The following is a 20661-nucleotide window of genomic DNA, read 5'->3' as shown; positions in this document are numbered from 1 at the left end:
AGCGGAGGGGTGGGGGCCCTGGGGCAGGGTGTCCTTGGCCTGTGCGGGGCGGAGCAGGGAGGCCAGCGCGCCTGGAGTGAAGGGGGACCGGAGAGGCTGGGTGCCGAGTCCCGTAGGCCCTCGCAGCCGTGGGGAGGACTGGGGTTCCACTCTGAGTGACTGGGAAGCCACGGAGGGGAGTCTGCGCAGAGGAGGGACGTTTGTCCGACTTAGATATGAAAGGGCTCGTACTGACCGCCCCCTTTGCAGTTTCCCCTCGCCTCTGTCTTGTCCCACGTTTCCAGTTGTCCCCCAGCAAGATCGCTCTCTTGCCATCGTGCAGTCCCGGGCCCTCCCGAGCTCTGCACCCCTGGGTGAGACGTAACCTTTAAGCTTCACTTCCTCATATGCTATCTGTGCACTGGGGACTGAGAGCACGTACGCTTTGGGTGTCGATCACGCACGTCCGGGCCGGGCCCAGGGGGCCGCTCGGGAAGGAGTGGCCGTGACTGGAATTGTCACCCACGCTTGTCAGTCTCGTCCACACTCTGGCGGCTGTGGAGTCAGAGCAAGTCCCCGTGCGTCAGAATTAACGTCCCCTCCCTGTGGCCGGGGGGCCTCTCCAGGGTGCAGGAGGAGGCGAAGTCGAGGCAGCAGCTGCTCTCCCAGAACGACAGGCTCCTGCAGTCCCTGCGGGTGGAGCTGAAGGTGTACGCGAAGCTGGACGAGGAGCACAGGAGGCCGAGAGGTACTGGGCGCGCTGCCCGAGGCGCTTCCCGTCCTGGGGCTGCTGCGTCGGGGCTGTGGGCTGGCCGCTCTTTCCGGAATGCCGCCGTCACACCCAGGCTTGCCTCCTGGGCGGAGGGGCACGCTTCTCAGCGAGCCCCTCGGGCCCACTCTTCTTCTGCAGCAGCAAGAAACTCGGAAGGATGCGGGCTGGGGGGTCAGGCCAGCCGAGGCCTGGGTTCTCTCTGCCTCGCTCCCGGGCCGTGGGACCGTCTGCAGGTCGCCTCGCCCCTCTGGGCCTGGTTCTGCCTCCATCAAACATGTGTCCTAATGTCTGTTCTGTGGAGTCTTGAGAATTAAACGAGCTCATTTCTGAACAGCACACTATCACAGTACCTGGGACACAGTAGACACTCAAGGAATAATCTGATTACACGTTTCCTGCCAGTGCGTGTTTCTTTGGTCCATTCATTCAGCACATGATTATGGAGCACCTACCACATCGCAGGGCATTGCTGCGGGATGGTGCTTGGCCCCGGTCCTCTAGACACCAGATCAGAGGGACTTGACTGTCAGGTCTAATGTTTCAGAATCTTTTTTGAGGTGTGCTAGGGTTTTTGTTTTGTTTTGTTTTGTTTTTTAACTAATTTTCCAGATGGTTTCTCCCTGTTGAAAGTTTAGCTAGAAGAGGGTCACCTCACAGCTTTCATTTTCTCCTCAAGTCACTTTTCTTATTCTTGCTGTTGTGCCTCTTTAATATACTGTGGCTCTTAAAATCAGCCCCTTTCATTCTATAATTCCAGCCCAAATAGATTTTATTACTACTAGACATAATTTCGGGGTTTGGTGTGCAATTTGCGAGGCTTTTATGGCCAGAAGCGAAAATTAATTTCCAGCTCTTATTTAGGCTGTGGAATAGCGGCAATTAAGTCTGCCAATATTTTTGTTTTTAAGTCAAGTTCTTATTTTAAATTGTACCTAGTTCTTAGGAAGGGGAGGGCGGTGGCGATGGCGGGTTTAAGACCCTGTTGCGCTCCTTTGATGGCTGACCTTTTGGAGGCAGAAGACGTTCAAGGTTTTCCCTTTGCGCTTGTTTCCAGAGCCATCAGGAGAAGGCTGGAGGGGACAGGACCCTTTCAGTGACCTGCACGGTCTCCTAACAGAGATCCAGGCTCTGCGGGGACAGCTGGAAAGGAGCATCGAGACCAACAGCACGCTGCAGAGCAAGCTGGAGGGGCAGCTGGCGAAGGAGGGGAAGAAGGCTCAGGAAGGAGCCCTCACCGGGGCTCTCCAGACCCCGTGTGTCCCCGAGTGGCCCCTGCAGCTGGACAAGCACGGTACTGCCCCCGCACCTCCTAACCTCCTGAGATTGCGGCCCCTGTGCATGTCACTGGGACACGTGAGCTTCTGAATGGTGCCCTTGCCCCGTGGAGGTGTCCCTCCGCTGACTGCAGGCATGCTGGACCCCAGGAGCCAGGGGCCTGGCCACTGAGCAGTCGTCACCTTTGGCAGGGTGGTCCGATCTCCGTCCGGGGCCCTCGGTTCTCAGGGAAGTGGAGTTTGGGCTGCCAGCACTCTCTTCGCCTCCTGTCTTGTCCCCCGTCCCCCATCCATTTGGCCCTGCCCATATCGCTCCACTGAAAATCCTTTTTGGTCCCTCTTACTGCCTTTCAAAGAGAATCTAAACTTCTTACACTGGCTCTCAGTGTCTTTCAGGATCTGAAAGCATCCCGGTAGGTTTGAAAACTGATTCTGTTTTGCCATTTGCTTGTGGGTTTATTGTCTAGCCCTGCAGAAGCTGTGTAGGGTAGCAGAAAAAGGACAGGAGCGGGTCCCCATCATTCCTTTGTCCTTTGCCCAGCACAGAGCCAGGAACAAGCCAGAAAGTGGTCAGACTTAAGGCAGTTGGCCAGGCCATCCTCTTTGCTCTATGGATGGAGAGCCTGAGACCCAGAGAGGGTACTGGGCTCACCCAAAGTGACATGGCAAGTAGGGGCAGAGCTGCAGCTGGAAATCCTCTTTTAGCTCCCGAGTCCAGTGCTGTCCCTGGAGTACCGCCTGACCCGACGGAGCCTCAGGTGTCCGGGGTCATCACCCGAATACCCGCAGCGTGGGTGTGCACATCCAGTGGGACAAGGAATGTCAATATACTTTATACAAAAATATTGTATAAAAGTTTGGACTTAGTCTTTGCTGGGATTGGGAATTCTGTTTATTGCCCTTAATTAAAAAAAAACAAAATTAAAATCTCTTAAAGAGCACCCAGTGTGCTTTAGAACTTACCGTGATTGATTTATTGATTTCTCCTTGATAAAGAATTTGAAGTTTTAACCAGAAGATGATGTGACGATATGAAAAAAAAAAAGTGAAGAAAAATCCTTCGTGATTCTACAAAATGATAATATTTTGCTTTGCGTATTTCTCTTCATTTGATAATCACATGCCAGTGTGAATTTATATTGTTCACGTTGGGTTTTGTGCCATTCTACGGCCTTTCTTTGTTTTTGCCCAGTGTTACATCATGAATGATTCCCAGTCTTTCACACGGGCTTCCTAATTACTGTTTTCAGATTATCGCCAGTCACGAAACCATTACCGCGGTGATTATTAAAGTGGTCTCTGATTTGGAGCTTTAATAAACGTCGATGTTAATATGCTTTTTGCTGTTAAACAGCATTCTTAGGATAAAATCCTACTAGTGGAATCTCAAAAGACTTGGAAAGGAGCCACGTTGCCTCCTTTTGCGTGGGATGTATATCAGTAGTGGGTGTCTGTGTTTTAAACGGAGGCTTCTCCTGGCCCTACTTCGGGCTTAGCGGAGATGGGACTGAGGAGATAGGGGGGTGCTCTGGGGACCTTGGGGCAGGGAGGACGATCCAGGACCAGGGCTGCCCAGGAGGGACAGTTGGGGCAGCTGAAGGGAGGCGGCCATTGAACAGCATTTGCTGCTTCTGAAACCGGTCCGGGGTCAGCCTAGGTGTGCCTCGCGAGAGGACCCGGGAGAATGTGTTGAGAATCCACAGTGCTGTCCCAGTGCCGCAAGTGCTCCTGTGTCCTCGAGTGGGCGTTGGAATTCTTCCTTCGGCCGGGCCTTTCTTCCTTTGCAGAAGACTTTTCAGGATTGTATTTAAGCGCGCTTGTTCCAAAGTTCTGCTCTGAAGATGGCTGTTTTGGGCAGAAAGCAATCCCTCTGAGGGGCCAGCTCCTGGGCCCTGGAAATGAAGTGCGCCCTTGGAGGCGGCTGGGTGGGAAGGGGCTGGTGGGGCGTCCGAAGGCCTGGACACTAGGCACGGTCCTCACTGTGCCTCCACACTCTGGGTAGCGCTGGCTGGATCACCTGCTGTCCCTGCCCCTCGGTCGTCCCTCCTCCACCAGGTCTGAATGACGGTGCCGTCCTGCCCACGGTGCCACTGGGGGTTCAGGTGTACAAGTGCTCTCGAGATTTCACAGAGTGGCAGGCCACCTGGCCATCTAACTGACTTTGCCCCCTTATGCTGTTTCCAGCCCAGCGCTTCCCGATCTCTACTCTGGGTCCTCTTCTCTCTTGCTTGGGTGGCTCCCGCTGCCTCCAGACTCACTGCTCCAGTCCAGAACACGGCCCTCAGCTTGACCTTACCCTGCCTGACGCCCTCGAGGGGGCCCCACCGTCCTCCTTGTTCTGACCGTGCTGCCACCAGGGCCCTCCCTTGCGCCCTGGGCTCTGCCTACCCCTTGCTTGATCCTCCCCGAAGGCGTCCTGTGGCTCAGTCCCCTGTGCCTTTGCATCTGTTCATCCCTCTGCCTGCCTGCCTCCCTCTCCCTCCCCAGGGCCCACAGCCCCTGTGCTTCCCTCCCTTACCCTGACCACCTGGAAGGGAAGCTGCCTGTTCACTTGTTGGGCAGGAGGGTCCTTCCAGAGAGGAGACTGGGTGTGCTCACTCTGTGTCCCCCTGTCCTGCAGAGGGGATGCCAGGAAGATTGGAGTGAATGCTCGAGTGTGGCTGGTACTTTACTGTTTTCTCATTCAGTTCTTTCTCAAACGCCCATGACAGTGTATTTTCCTTCTCTTCTTTTGCATTTTGTAGATGCTGACAAGTGCCCCATGCCTGGAGATAATTCCTGTGACCTGTTTGACTCCCGCCTGGTGGCGCCACCACGGTCAGGTGCGGAGCTGAAGGCTGGGTAACTGTGGCACGATTGGGTTTGGCAGGAGGACTTTTTAAGTTGAACGAAAGGGGGTCCCTGGTCTAATCAAGAGGGTGCTTGCCAGGATTTGGGGTTTCACGTTCTCAGCAGGTCTAGCTGGTGATCTCCTCCTCTAAGCCAGTTCATCTGTTCCTAGCTGTTACCGACCTTAGCAACGTCATTGGGTCCTTGTCGCCGTAGATGAAAAAGTGTCACCGCCTTGGTGTAGCTTGTAAGGCCCTCCAGCGTCCAGCCTCACTGGGCCCATCCAGCCCTGTCCTTGTGCATCCGTGCTGCCGACAGAGGGGTCGCCGTCCTGCAGACGGGCCTGCACTTTCCTCTCCCTGGGACAGTGCGGTGTGGCTCCTCCTTTTCCAGACCACCTTTGTCCCATTCTCTGCCAGTGCAAGCCCCGTTCCCTCCCTGAGACTCATCCTGAGTGCAGACTGGTCTGTGACATGCCTTTCTGGAGCCCCCCAGTCAGAGCTATTCGTCTAGACTTTTATTGATCCAAAGGTAAAGACCAACAGGCTTTACCTCTGTTTAGTGTAATCTTGCTTCGTGTGGAAGCCCGCTCACTTGTTGCTTCTCCTAGGAAGCCTTTCCTGATCTCCCTTCCCGCACAGAGAATTGATTATTTTCTCCTCTGCGCTCTGGCTCTCTGTCATCGTGCTGTTACACCTCCCGCATGGTGTCTGATTAGACCACGGGCTCCCGGAGTGCAGACACTGGCCTGATTCATCTGTGCAGATCAGGGGTCTCTGCAGACTGGGTGCCTGAGAAGTGTTGGCTGAATTGAATCGAGTTTGTCCCGTGAGACGAATAAGCCCAGCGTGGGGTAATCCGCAGACAGAGGCCCTAGAGCCAGGCCTCCCCTTGCACGGTGCCTCATGGCCTTGGGGTCTGAAGGCCTCTCTTCGTCCTCCCGCCTGGCTTCAGCATTGGTGAACACAGGATACCGGCCCAAATAGATCTCACATCTTCCCTCTCGTGTTGTAGCTTCGGAGACTCCACCGCTCTCTGGAAATGACACGGACTCCCTCTCCTGCAGCAGTGGCACTTCGGTCACCGGCACCCCGTGTGCGTCCCACCTGGTCCCTGGCTACCGCCTGTGGGCCGACGACAGCGGCTGCCACGTCCTGGGCCTGACTGGGGACTTCGAGGCCCTGTGCCAGCAGATTGGCCAGGGCCAGAAGCTCCTTGCCGAGATGGCCCTTCAGATCCAAGAGGCTCCCCACCCTGCAGGTCTGGAGCTGGAGACAAAGGTGAGCTGACGGACGGCTGGAGGCCAGGAGGTACTCACTGAGAGCAACACGCCCAGGGGCCGCCTGAGGGCCCTAAGACGACGAGGGTGCACAGCTTCTCGGGAAGGCCCTGGGAAGAGGGTCCGGGAAATGTAGCCCGCCAAAGCTCAGAGCTCAGGTCCAGTCCGGGCGGCTGTCCTGTGGGGGGCACTTGTTGTGGCTTGTCACCTGTGTTAGTGAGGTCTCTTCGCTGGGGTCACTCCTTCCTGCCTCGTCCTCCTGGAACCCTCCTCACTGTAAAGTTACCTCTTGTTGAAGAACCTCGTGCCAGGTGCTTGGCATAAAGTTATTGATTCACTTTCTCCAAGGCTCGGGGGTCAGATTCTCTTTTCCTCCCCAGCCGGACCCCCAACTGCCAAGCTTCCACGGGTCACGTCTTCTGGTCCCTGTTCTCAGGTCCTTACTGAGGCCCCGTGCTTCCCGATACCCGATTTGCCGTTTTGTTTTGTTTTATTATATTGTAGGAGTCAATTCCGTATTTTATATTTCACTAGGTAATAAGCTTCAGGAGAGCAGGGATGGTATTTCTTTTGCTCATTATCGTGTATTTACTACCTAGCACAGGGCCTGGTGTGCAGTGTGCATGCACATGGTGAATGGGTGTTGAACGTAGTAAATACTAGTAAGATTATTGTTCTTTGCTGATCATCTTTGGTGTACAAAAGGTTAGAAACTGTAGAAAAGTGTAAAAACATCACATAGCACTCCGCTAAAAATTTTGGTACACACACACACACACGCTTTTAGCTCATTCATGAAGTTCAATAAAACTGACTCCTACTTCTATGAATTTCATGGTTTGCCTTTCAGCTAACGTACTAACAATTTTCCTGTCCCATTCAGTATTTTTCTAGAACTTGACTTTTCTTGGCTGACAAAGAAGCCAACACGTGGATGTACCACCGTTTATGTACTCTTTCACCTGGTTAAGGTGTGGCGCACATCCTTTTAAACCCTTTAGGGGTTGTGAACCCTTTAGAGCCCCTGCTGATCACCGTTGATACATTACTTTCCGGAAGTATCACTCGTATCCCCGTTTACAAGTGAGAGCATCCTACTCACTACACTTGCATCTTCGTTGCGTGAGTTGGTTTGTAAGTGGGTTGTTTTGTTTTTTCTTTTTTTTTGCCAACTCGGTAGCTAAAAAGAGTAGGCCGTTTTATCTTGTACTGATTTTATTACTTGTGAACACAGTGCTCTTTTAACTTCTTTTCTTCTTAAACTTTATTGTCTTTTCCCTTCTCTGACTCGTGTTCTTTGCTTTCTCGTGCCCTTGACACCCGCCAGGTAGGCTTTGCCCCTGCCAGCAGAGGGTGAGGGAGACTTTGCCGGCCCCGACTGGGTGTTGGCAGTGTGCACACGGCCGTGTCACAGGGGCTGCTGGAGACGGGAACGTTCGCGTCCCGTCACTTGCCCTCGGCACCCTGTGCCTTCTGGAGAGGCTCCATGGTGCCGAGCCACGCGAACCGCCCTCCCGCGGACCCTCTTCGTGGCCTAGTAAATACGGTTAACGCAGGTGGTTATTAGTCGTGGTTATTGATTGGGCTGAAATCACCACCGAAATTCTCTCATAATCTATAATTCACCAGTCTTGAAGAACAATAAATTGGTGTCGTCTGGCCCCAGGCCCTCGCTCAGCGTGTGGATACAAACCCCGTGGCCTGGAGATTTACGCTGCCCGTTAAAGCCGGCTTGTCCATAATCCTTTTCAAGGCTGCCTGTAACACCCTTCTCATCCCCCGCCCCTCCCCTTCACGCAGGGTCCACACTCGGCGCCCCCGGGAGGGTTTGTCACCGGCGTGGGCACAGCCAAGCTGATCCTCGAAGAGGCCGCGAGGTTACTGACGCTCTTCTGGAGGGTCTCGCTCCCCACAAATGACCAGTGCTCGCTTCAGGGTGAACAGGTAGGAGGGGACACAGCCTTGCTCGTGGCAGATGTGCTCTCAGTTTGGGGAACAGTCAGAGGGAGGGGAAGGTGCCTTGTTTGTCAAGAGTGACACGCCAGGTGCCGTGCCGGCTGCTTCAGGCATGTTCTTACCTGCTCCCCCAGCGCCTCTGCTGGGCCGGCCTGTGCTCCTGACTGACCGCAGGCCCACTCCTGGTACGTCTTTGTTGAGGGAAATCCCGTCTGCATCTTGTACAGGAAGCTGAGACTGCGGGAGAGAGGCCGGACCAAGGGTACAGAGCTGATTTTGAAGGCACAAGTAGCAGAATCCAAAAGATACGCTTTTATTGTACAGGTTTTAAGTCCTAGTTTGTCCTCATAGACTAGCTCATTCCCTTCCACTCTAAATCTCTTTCATTTTAGGTGCCTGTCTCCGGACTGTCTGATGCTTCTGGCATCATATTTTAGTGGGTCTTGCTCTAGTCTCTTCTACTACTAAGAAAGGTTTTTGTTTTTTTTTTTTTAACCAATGAAAATCATTTATCGTGAAACCACTGAAACTTCCCTTGAAAGCTTGACTTTGCAGTAACTTGAACGTGACTGAGTTAAGAACCGTTGCTCCCACCACCGCCCTCACCCCCATCTTTCACGGCACAGACCGGGCGTCCGGCAGAGCAGATGCTCCCTGGGGTTTAGTCCGCGGGAAGCAGGTCGAGCAGCCACTCTGGTCATGAGAGAAGCGTCCCTGGGAGGAAGGGCCCGCAGATGACGAAGAGTCAGAACTGTGCTTGGCGGTCTGACAGATTCGCTCCCCTTCAGTTACCTGACCTGTGACTTTGTGCCAGAGGCCAGCAGGCAGGCAGAGGGGAGTTTGAGTTCCACGCCGATACTTGCCCTCATTACACCCATTCTGACGGTGCTCGGGTCCCCCCCCCCCACCCCACCCCCATCATGGCAGGGGAGCAGCGGTGAAGCAGCTCTCTGCTCTGAAGGGTCTCATGAGCCCCTCCTGAGGCTTCCCTCTCAGGATCCTGGGGAGAAAGTGTGGGTGCACGAAGCTTGGTGGAATAGGTAACTGGTCATTTCGCGGGGAAATCATGTTTTGCCCACTTCTAGCAGGGGCGGGGGCCATGGAGAGGGAGAGGGCCCGCTGGGCTCCAGACCCATGTTGGCCTTTGTTTTCTGCTCACCCACCATGCTCTTCCCGTCATAGGCCTGATAGCACAGATGCTCTGACTGTCCCCCCATCCCCACCCCGGCCCACCGGCTCCCACTCGCTGGCTGGCTTCTTCTCACCTCTCAGGTCTCAGCTTAAAATGTTACCTCAAGGTCAGAGAGGGCTCCCCGATGGCTCAGTTGTAGCATCCTCTTCTGTTTCATCACAGCCCTGATTAAACTATATATTTGTTGTTAGAGTTAATGTCTATTTCCTCTGTTTTCCAGGAGGGGCCATGGCTATTTTCATATGTTTGAATGAATAGTTTTTCTCTCATATTAGCAGCCTAGCACTTGCCCGTATGATTTATAAAGCACAGTGTGTCTGAACGAAACCCAGCGCCGTGTTTTTGTCCTCAGTACACAGTAATGTCTGTTAAGTAGACGGAACGCAGTTCTTATTTCATGTGTGTGTATAAATATAAATTATAGACACGTTGATCTCTCCCACCGGCCAGCTAGTCCGGCGACTGGCCAGTGCTTGTGATGACTCACCCTTCTTTCCAGACGTTTGTCGTATAATTGATTATGCTCACTTTAGCATCATAGAATTGGAGAGCCAGAAAAAGGACCTTAGAGACACTCCAGTACGATGGCTCGTGGACACAGACCCCCTGTGTGGTGTTAAATTGCCTCGAGCCACTTTTCTGCCCCTGCCTGTGTTTCATATGGTGCCTTTTTCTTAGTGTGAAATGTGTGTAAAGCAGATTTCCAAGTTGTCGCCAGCAACCCCAATGGTTTCTTTTACGACCTAAGGTTTTCTCTGTCATTAATTTGCCTTTTGCATGTACTATACCACCCCCCTGCCATCCCGAGGACTAGTCTGGAAAGTGTGTGTCATGCTCATCTGTTTATCTAAGAAAGTTGTGAGGAGAGATACGAACATATACACCTACTTGTTTAGAAAATTTTTGATTAGCTGGAACAATAAATGATCACAAGAAAACAGGCTACCTGGGGAGGTGGGAAGGAAGAGGTTGGAAGGACGGGCATAGAACATAGATTTCTCTCCCGAATGGACCTTGTTTCGCCAAGTTTGACATTGAAACTATGTAAATGTTTTAATTAAAAATAAATCAAAATGAGAATAGAAGCAATCTCTTAAAATTCATAGCAAAATGAAACACACCTTCCCGTAGACATCGTTGAAGGCATTACCCACGCAAAGAGGAAACATGTCAAGCCTAGAACATGGTAATTTGACTGCATCCCTAATGGAACTACTCGGAGGTTAAAAAGGACCTGCAAAAACCATTTTTGATTGTTTCTAGTGATATTGTTAATAATGATATTGGTGCTGATAGTTAAAACTGTCATATTTCTATTAGAGGACCAAACAAATAGCTAATTTATTAAGATTTTTACTGTCAGGGAAGAGAGATAAATTTTAAAAAATCAAAGAAATAAAAATCCTGCCATCCTTGATTTGAAAATATTAGCATGAACTCATGGATTTCCGATTAAAAACATTTACGCTTAGGTTTTAAAAATGTCCAATCCAGTACCAGTGAGTACCTCAAGCACCGAATTATGGTTTCTAAGTACCTTTCCCCACTCACGGGAACGAGGACTCCCTGGAGAAATGGCTTGATTCTAGGCCTGGGGCCGGAAGTATACACTATGAGCCTCAGACATCTTTTCATCCTAGGGAAGAAGAGGGGAAAGAGGAAGTAAAACAGATTTACGGCAGTTCTCAAAATATGGCCCCCTGGACAGCGGCATCAGTGTCGTCTGAAAACTTGTTGGAAAGGGAAATTTGGGGCCTCACCCCAAACCTACTGACTCAGAAGGTCTGCTTTTACAGGTCGTCTTGGTAGCCCTGGGAACCACTGGATTAAAAGGAACTTAAGAGACGTATAGTCACGTGCTAAACATGGAGTTTATTTGGATGCTGGGGAATCAGACCAGTTCAAAAAAATTACGATGCACTCAGGGAAATGTGTCTCCTGACATGTGGTGATATTAAGCAATTTCTGTCATTATTTGAGATGTAGTGATGATGTTGTGTTTTTCTTTTTATAGATTTTGTTTTTTTTCTAGACCTATATAGCAAACAACTGTATGGCTGTGAAATAGAATTAGCTCCTGGGATTGAATTTAAAAATAGTTGTAGGGTGCAGATGGGCAGGGATGGAGATGTAAGGGGTTTGGCCGTGAGTTGATAATGGCCGAAGCTGGGTGGGTGCCTGGCGGTTCATTATCCCGTTCCAGGACGTTTGTAAATGTTTAAGATTTTTCATTACAAAAAAGAAAAAACCAACAACTACAAAAGCCAGCTCCGGGAGTCAGGCCGCCTACTCATGCTGGGAGGGGCGTGGGGCCCAGCCCTGAGCTGGGCTCTGTGGCCCTGAGGAGGAGTTGGTCTTTTGAACTCTCCCAGGTGTCGGGCACCCTGCTATGCACTCAGCACCTCCTTCCATCCCTTCCGGGAGCCTCCAGAGCTAGGTATTATTATTGCCACCTTCCAGAAGGAGGAACTGAAACTTCTTGCTTTGTCATCATCACAGCTGGAAGTGACCAAGCCGGGTCGAGCCCTGTTGTGTTTACCGTGGCGAATTCGTCCTGTAAAAATGAAGATTTTAGTTCAGTGGAGCAGCAGACAGACACAATTAAAATTGCTCGCTTTAAAGGCTGGATAGAATATGTATAAGGTGCAGGGCGCCAGGGTGGCTCAGTCGGTTGAGCATCCGACCCCTGATTTCGGCTCAGGGTCACGACCCCAGGGTCATGGGAATGAGCCCTGTCGGCTCTGCACTGAATGTGGTGGAGCCTGCTTAGGATTCTCTCTCTCCCCCTCTGCCCCTCTCCCTTGCTTGCTCTCTCTCTCTAAAATAAATAAGGCGTTTGGGGAGAGCAGGTGAAAATTAACCCACCAGTTGGCAAAGGGTCTCGCAGCACCTACTGTGTGCCAGGCGCTGGTGGTCAGAGGGAAGAATGGGGTCTTGGGTGAAGCAGCAAACAAGTAGATGACCAGTTACGGTTCCACATGAAATGGGCAGTGATAGAGGGAGCGCTGGGCACAGTGGGTGCCCGAAGGAGCGCTAACCAACCTGGACTCGGGGTGGGGAGGAGTCTCAAGGAAAGCTTCCTGGAGGAGGTGTTGCCCAAGGTGACTTCTGGAAGAGGACTGGAGGTTAGCCAGGCAGGGGTGAGGGAATAAATCATTGTCTGTCTGCAGGTGTATCTCCTTTGCGTCTCACTCTAGATGGATGGGTCAGGGGTTATCCAGGTTGTGTGGCCTAGGAAGCCATGACCTGAACACAAATCTTTGTGGGCTCTTAGCATGAGGAAGAGAATCAGAGAAAACCGAAGGTTTAAGTTCGGGTCTGTTGTGGAAGAACCATTGACAGTCTTGGAGCTGACACAGTTGGTGAATCTTGAAAGTAGGTTAAAGCAGGGAATCAAGAGACGATACATACCTTAAACACTGTAATTTAACTGAAAACAGTTCAACGTACATTCATTTGGCATTCTTTTGATGTAGGGCCGGGGCCTTTTCTTTGAATACGGGTCTGCTGATTAGGGTTTCACATCATCCTTCTTTCATAAACTACATCCATAATGTATGTCTGTCACTTCCAGTTTCTGTTTCTTTAAGATGAAGAAAAAAACGCAGACACTTGTAAGGCAACTCGAATATAGAATTCTTCTAGACTCCGATCCTCCCACGTCTTCCAGAGTTGGTCCCCCCCACCCCACACACACCTAATTTGCCAGAAACGTGGTTTTTAGTGACTTGCCTTTATCACGTCTTTTCTGAGGCATATGTTTTCATAGTTCTCTGTTCTCATGCATGTATTTCACGGGTTTACTAATACTTAATTAAATCCTGTAACCGATTGCAAGTACAATTGCCTTATAGACAAGTTTGGGAACAAAGTAAAGTGGTTCCTTGTAAGCTGACCGCCCAACATCTGCCCTTTCGGGAGCAGAGGTGTTTCACGGAAGCAGAGGGTAGCCTGTGGTGGGGGGGGGCTTATGAGAGAGGAGGGTCCTCACCTCTGTGAGCTAGTTCCCTGGAGACGGTGGAGAGAGCCCCCGGGGTGTCCACATTCCACGGGAGAGCTGGGGACTCTGGCTACCCATGCACTCTCCCCACCCCTCTAAAAGATGGAAGCTGTCCGAAGGATTAAACTCTCCTCATAATGCTTTTACGTTCTCTTTTCTGTACCATCAAAAAATTTGCTTTATTGTTTTTGTAGAAAACCATAACAGAACCTCACACAATTCTGATACATTTTAAAAAATGAAAAATAAAACTTCTAAATCACATCCCTCAGAGATAAATCACCGTTAATCATTTTGACGTTGTCTCTTCATCATCAGTTTTTTAGACATCTCCATATACGCATGTACGGATATAGATAGATGTATGCGGTTTTCTGAAACAGGAATGCCTGATATACAATAGCTGTTCTGGGCTCTTTTTGTCGCTAATTGTGATCATCTTTCGACGTCAATAAATAGAGTTCCACAACATCGTTTTTAGCAGCCGCACAGTTATGCCATTGTCTGTAAGACCCGCGATTTACTCATCCAGACCCCTGTTGGAACAAAGCAGGTTGTTCATTGGCTCCTGCTATGAAGAGCGCGGAGATGAACCTCCTGGGACGTAGGCGTCTTCCTGTGCTTGTGTGGTTACTTATTGGGGCAGATGCCCAAGTATAGAATTGCTGGGTCAGCAGGTTGAGTGCGTCTTACGGTTTGGGAAATCTTGCCAGGGCATTCCCCCCCCGGGCCGCGCCTGCGGCCACGAGAGTGCCTGCCCCACACCCCGGCTGTCCCTGGACTTGGCCCATCTGACCAGCAGAACATGGCTTCTAGTTTTCACTCAACTAGCATCGTCAGGAAGGTCGTGCATCTTTTTGTGTGTCTTTTAATTCTCTCCTGTGTGATACACTGTTTTGTACTCTTCGTTCATTTTTCTAATTCCTTTTCTCCTGAGGCTGGAGAAATGAAGGCAGAGATCACCAGACTACACAAAAAGCTGTTTGAACAAGAAAAAAAGTTGCAGAACTCTGTGAAGCTTTTGCAGCTGAGCAAGCGCCAGGAAAAAGTCATCTTTGACCAGTGTAAGTGAGCGGTGGGGGGCGGGCCGCCACGTCCAGCCACTTTGTGCCTCCGAGGACAAAAAGCCCAGTCCCGGACACCTACTTTGGAGCCCAGATCATGTGTCCTCATGCCTCCTATTTATGGGTTTCCTTTCATACTTCGTCCTTTTTGACCCGCACAGACAAATAAATTCACTTAACAGACCTCAGTGGCGAGGCCACGTGGTGCCAGGGACAGTCATCTCGGTGGGGACACAGGTGTGTGGGGTGTGCTTTGACGGGAACGTGTGTGGGGTAGGGTGTTAGGGAACCCTGAGAGGGGAGTGGGGGAGGGCGTCCTTCTGTCCTGGAAGGTGGGCTTCTTGGACAAAGTGGCCCCTGAGCTGAGTCTGCCAGAAGGAGCAGGTGTTGGTCAGATGGAGCGGTGCAGAGGGGCAAGAAGTAAGGGTTCATACGTGAGAAACCTACAGTAGCTCACGTGGCTGGAGCAGGACTGCGAGGGGCAGGTCAGGGCTGGAGGGGCCGCTGGGACCAGGACTGCGGCGTGAAGTCCTTAGAGGGCAGGCCCAGGGCGGCTGGCACGTAGGGCAGGGCAGGGACCTGTCACCGCGGCTCCCCTGGTCCGGGAAGGCGAGGAGGAGGGCCTCGGCCTCACCGCGCGGATCCAGGGGAGAGGATGGTTGTGAGGCCTGCTTCCCAAGGCAGATCCACAAACTCAGGCTCAGAGAGGCTAAATGACATTTGTAACGTCAGGCCTCGTCCTATCCAGGAGCTTCAGAGATCGTGGGAACCCGCAGCCCTGGGGCGCCCCTCGTGTCTGTCACAGCCCTGGCCGGCCTCGCGGTCTGCCTGTCACCCTCCCTGTTGTGGGAGGGCCGCCCACTGCGGACCTTCCCTCCGGAGGTGTCAGTCTGCCCCGTGCTGCTCGCTCACCAAAGGCCGACGTTTCTGTGGCATTTCTGAGAAGCACAGAACCTAGATTGTGGTCGGGTGGGAGTTCTCCTTAGCCACCCCCCGGGGACCTTCTGAACACGGACTCCGTGAGACTGACAGAGTTTGAACTGCGGAAGAAGAAGACGTGGTCGAGGAGCAAGCACTAACGTCCTGCTCGTGCCCCCGTGCCGGGCTCTGGGGACAGAGGTGAACGGCACCGTTCCTGCCAGCACAGGGCTCTGGCCTGATGAGGGGGACACGGAAGTTAGCTGCTGGGCAAGGCACTGGGTGCCTCCCCCGCAGCCTCGGTGCTTCGAGGCTCTGGACCTACTGGGTCTTGAGTAGGAGTTAGAGAAGGGCTAGGGACAGGGTTGTGGCAGGTGGCCTCGAGGGTGGGAACTAAGTATTCAGGAACACAGGAAGTGCGAGGGGATTTGCCCTGAGAGACCGCGTGAAAGAGATAAATAGGGACCAGGTCCCAAGGGGCCTGTGGATGGACTCCAGGGGCTGTTGGCGTTCATCATGTCTTAGAAGGTCCTTGTGGCCGAGTGCGGAGGGGCCAGGAGGCAGAGACCTCTGTGGGGGCTGTGGCAGTCCCCCCGCCCCCCGCCCATGACAGCAGGGCTGGGGCGGGGCTGTGGAGGGGAGAGGATGGTGGGCAGATAGTGAAGACGTTCGTGTCACTCAGAGAAAAGGAGCCCTGGCGGGGCCTGTGGGGGACAGTGCCAGTCGTGGCCACGTGTGAGGCGGCTGTGGAGCATTTGGGTCCGACCCCAGGGCAGCAGGGGAACGGGACAAGTCCGGGACAGTTAGGACTCTGCATTAGCACCTCCTGGGCAGCCCCGAAGGGTCACGGGGCACTTGCCGCTGAGGAAGTTTTGGAAGTGGGCAGTAGGTTCAAAGCTGTAAATTACTGTGGTAGATCCAGAGGACAGAACCCAGCCTCGGGGTCCTGCCTCAGTGACATGCAGCCATTAATGAGTGCCGTCCTGTGTCCCCTGGACTAAATGACTCCCCGAGCGTCTTATTCCTCATTTCTAACGGGAGACAGTAATTCCAAAGGACTCAGATTGACCAGACAGGCCTGGGTTCTAATCACGACTTTGTAAAAAGCACCTCAGTTTTCCTATCTGTAAAGTGGGATGGTAAGAATACCTAAACTTTATCGTACTCTGGGAACAAAGCAGATGCTCAGCAGACCCTAGTTCTCTGCCTCTTCTTTTCCTGTTGGCTCGGACTGAATTCCGGGTGTGCAGGTGGCAGACCATTCATACAAAAAAATCACAAATGTCTCACACCGCCTCCCGTGCTGAAATGGCGTCACCCACCTCCGTGTCTCCAGGGCCTGGCCCTGAGCGGGGACCAGCTCAGAGCTGGGTGAGGGGTTGCCCAAGGTTGCACAGTGGGTGGCTGACTCCAGCTGGGCTGTGTGCCTCATCCCAGTGAGTCGGGTCCTCGGACGTTTCCCCAACCCTGCCAGCCTCACGGGGCTGCTTCTGGCTCTGAGGGGCCAAGCGGAGGTCGACGTAGTGTCCCCTCCCCTGCCTGCCCTCACCTGGTGACTGGGGGAGAACCAGGGCCCGGGGCTGGTCGGTGCCGGAGGCAAGCAGAACACGTGTCCCGGAGCGTGCAGGGGAGAGGAGGGACAAGTGTCACTTCCCTCACGGCCTCTGACGCAGGAGAGCCTGCTGCGCAGGGTCGGGGTTATTCGCTGAGGTCACAGTTCACGAGCTAGACACCCGGGTCGGCGTCTTCCCTGCCAGCAGTGAGGCGGGGAGAGCCCCGTACTGAGTGGGAGAGTCGTGGGTTCGAGTCGCACCTCAGCCCCGGGCAAGCCTGGGTTTGGACGAGCTCGTCACCACGCTGCTCCTTGCAGCAGGGATTTTGGTCTCTGCAAGGTGAGCGGTACGGTTCAGACGTGAGGCCTCTGCAGCTGGGGGCGGGTGAGCCCTGGCTCCTCGCTGGGAGCGTGGCGCTTTGGGACTCCGGTACCCTTCCGGTATGATGTTTAACCTCCATACCTGGGAGGCTGAATCTTTTCTGGGTCACAGGCCCCTTGGCCGGTCTCAGGAGAGCTGTGAGTTCTTGCTGCAGAAAAACGCACACATCCAGATGCACACAGATTTGCACTTACTTTCCAGGGATTTGGGACCCTCCTAAAGCAGATCCCGGACCCAGGTCGAGGGGTCTGCAGCCTGGGGGTGGGGGAGGGCACAGAGAGACAGTGGGCACCTCTGAAATTGACGTCAGCCGGTTAAAAACAAAGCCCACACCGGCTATCTCCCTCCGCCAACCCCCCCCCCCCCGCCCCAGCATCACAAATTGCAAACAGACTTTGTTACCCCCAGATGGAAATTTTTTTGTAAGGCAAGAAATAAATATTTTCCCCAGGCCACCACGTGGCTCCTGTTCTGAAGGAGACGCTGGGGAGTTGGGCTGTATGTGTGTTGATGGGGAGTCTGTTTCATCCTTGGGCACCATTGGCCAAAGCCTAATTCCAGAAGCCTTGGTTCTGTCTCCTCCGGGGAGTAAATGGAATCTGTGACCCTCGCCAAGGCCTGTTTAGAAAGGACCCCGGATCAAGGCAGAAATCTCTTTCGTGGCGGCATTCCCCCTGCTGCTGGTGTTTGTGCCGGACAAGAAAAGGATTGAGGGAGGAAGCGGCCTTCCTGTACATTCGGCTGCACCCCCCTTCCTCCCTGGGGTTCTGACACACTGACGATCTGCCTGCACGCAGCTGAGAGCGTCTGGTCGGCGGGACCTCTGAAATCGTCCTACCCGGGGAACCACGTCGGGTTCCTGTACCTGCTGCAGGGAGTCCAAGGAGGAAAAATGCCCAGAGTTCATGCTTTCCCTCGGCTGATGGGAAGCCCGCCCTAAGGGTAAAAGTTGACTTTGCAGAACTGCCCGTGACCCTTGCCTTGGGCCTTGGCACATGGGTTTGCTTGGAGTCGGGCACACCCCCTTCCCAGAGAAACCACAGCGTGTGGGGGCTAGTCAGTCACAGGCCTCTCCCCTGCCCTGCACCATTGGCCCCCAGACCCATAGAGGTGAGGCTTTGGGGTGCCTGGGTGCCCGCCAGCCTTGTGGAGCCTTGGTTTTGTTACCTAAAACATGGGCCGGTATTGCTGTGAGGTTGTGGCCTAGCATGAACGTGAAGGGGTGTCTCCGGTACCCCACGGATTCTTTGGTCTTGGGCCGTGTGATGGGGCAGATGGAGCCTCCCACACCCCTCTCTGGGTCTGGATGCCTCGGGCCTGTCCACGTGTCTGTCTGACCCATTTGGGGTTCAGGAGCCTCCTCCCTGCAGCTGGCTTTTACGCTGTCTTCCTGGGCATCTGTGTCTAACGATCCCTGTTCTTTCTTTCTCCTCAGTGGTCGTAACCCACAAAATCCTCCGGAAGGCCCGAGGAAACCTGGAGGTAATGCCCCTTTGAGTTCTGTTACTGAAAGCCCATTTGGGGCATGGGGAGTGGGTGCAGGGCAGGAAATTACTTTGGAAAAATGAAGTTGAAGGTGGAACTGGGACACACATCCTCCACGATTCTATTTTTCTGCCAGTAGCACATAAAAAGTTTCGTTTTAGCGTGGCATGGTTTCAGTGGTTGTTCTAATCATTAAGTTTGTGTGCTGTTTTTACGAGTGACGAATACCACAAACAGTGCCTGGCACATAGTAGGTGTTTGATAAACGTTTCTTGAGTGAATGAATGAATGAATGAATACAGTATGATCTCACTGCCATTTGGTTCTATAAATATTTACTGATCAAACAGCATGTCTTTGAAAGTAGTTTCACAATAACAATTTTGCCTTTAACTCTGTTGGGATCTTAACTTCAGAAACCCTCCACTGGACCTAAAATTCTCCTTTTCTCCCTCCCTTTTCCTAGCTTAGGCCCGGGGGTGCCCACCCAGGAACATCCAGTCCCGGCCGACCAGGCTCGTGAGAAAAACTTGCAGCCAATAAAACCTGTGGTTCCCACCGAGCTCATGCTGTGTCTTTGTTACAAGTGGGGTTTCTATTTATTGAGGGGGAAAAGAAAGGACTGTCTGGCTGAAGGAAATCTACTTTTCCCTTTATGTTTTCTATCCTAAAGCTGGTTGAAGGGCTGTTATCAAACAGCGTTCAGATGCTCAGTAATGAGGCTTTTCACGGGCCTCGAGCTTCTGGGCGCTGGGTGTGCCCCCCCGTCCCTGAGCTGCAGCCTCGTGTCTGTGCACGGTGGTGGGCTTCGTGTCCACCATGGATTTGCCGAGTGCTCAGCCCAGCCTGCGGTTTGAAGATCCTCAGTGAGTGATTCGTTTCAACTTGGTGATTCGGTTATTGCGTGTAGAGCCCCAGAGCCCAGGCCCTCAACTCCACAGAGGGACAGGCCAGGGTTTCGGCAGTGGCCCGGCCCTCAGATACCTCACAGGCTCTCTGTCCAGGCCGCTTAGGTGTCTAGGGATGAACGATGCCATGCGGCGTGGCCAGGGCACTGGTGCCTGTATCTGGCCTACGCTGGGCAGTACATGGTCACATCCTAGAGCTGTCCCCGGAGCTGGTGCGTTCCCAGGGCAGGAAAGATCCAAAGGTGAGGCCCGGAGCGGGGACTTGTCACTGCAGCGTCCCCCAGATGACGGTGATCTTTCCATTCCCCTGTCCACAACACTGCCTGGTGCTTTGCTACAATCTTGTCACTGACCCTCATGTTCAGCCTTCGCCTTTGCCCTGAGCGTCATGGTTTCCCTGAGCAATGCACAAGGTAGGGCTCAGCCCCCTTTGCAGAAGAAGCCCCGGCAGCCCTGAGGGGCCCTGCTCTGCCAGGACGCTTGCTGCTCAGCTGTGGCCTCGCTGCCCCCCACCCACCTCTGTGCCACCACCGCCTGGGCATCCGCTGGGCCTGGGTGGGGAGCGTTCTGAATCCTGACTCCGTCTCCCTCTGTACCCGTTCTGGCCATCACTCTTGGGGCTTCAGTGTCTGGGCGACACTTGTTTACTTGTTTACTTGTCTTCTGCAGTTACTCTGACACTTTGTCCTTGAACTGTCGCTTCCTGTCCGTCAGCTTGCTCGCTCCCTCGTCCCCTCCTCTGACGTCTTGGAGGCCCTAACCTCCGGTCCCTCTGCCTCTTTCCCTATCCATGGGATCCTCGTTTTTAGTTCCTTTCCTGTCAGGCGTCTTGAGTCCTGCCACCCACACCTGAATCCCTTTTCTACCCTGAGGTGTTGAGAGAAGGCACCATCAGACCCCGGATGCCGCTCCCCCTGAAACAGTTGTACCCTCAGCTCCGAGCCCAAGTCCCTAAGGAGGTTTACCAGGACCCACTCTGGCCCCGTGTGACTTGTCCGAGGCCCTTAGCTTGTGAGTGGTGCAGCTGGGCCCTGATCCTTCCTGTCCTGCCAAACCCCACACCATCCTCAC

The 20661-nt window shown here is 53.2% G+C and overlaps 1 protein-coding gene across 3 annotated transcripts in view; it reads left to right on the top strand.

Annotated features, from left to right (window-relative positions):
* The window catches only part of CDK5RAP2 (CDK5 regulatory subunit associated protein 2), a 170555-nt gene extending 151311 nt beyond the window's left edge, over positions 1-19244 (top strand). For all 3 annotated transcript variants that reach the window (XM_078436550.2, XM_078436551.2, XM_078436549.2), the window contains 8 exons: positions 606-727; positions 1806-2042; positions 4770-4847; positions 5869-6134; positions 7934-8077; positions 14219-14345; positions 18633-18679; positions 19149-19244. In XM_078436550.2, coding sequence (XP_078292676.2) covers positions 606-727; positions 1806-2042; positions 4770-4847; positions 5869-6134; positions 7934-8077; positions 14219-14345; positions 18633-18679; positions 19149-19205 — 1078 coding nt within the window. In that variant the 3' untranslated portion in view covers positions 19206-19244. The remainder of the gene's footprint in view (positions 1-605; positions 728-1805; positions 2043-4769; positions 4848-5868; positions 6135-7933; positions 8078-14218; positions 14346-18632; positions 18680-19148) is intronic.
* The last annotated feature ends 1417 nt before the right edge of the window (positions 19245-20661 follow it).

The sequence above is a fragment of the Panthera onca genome, chromosome D4 (genome assembly GCF_046562875.1).
Source record: "Panthera onca isolate mPanOnc1 chromosome D4, mPanOnc1 haplotype 2, whole genome shotgun sequence".
Lineage (NCBI taxonomy): Eukaryota > Metazoa > Chordata > Mammalia > Carnivora > Felidae > Panthera > Panthera onca.
Note: the sequence above shows the minus strand (reverse complement) of the source record. Positions and strands in the feature narration are given on the sequence as shown.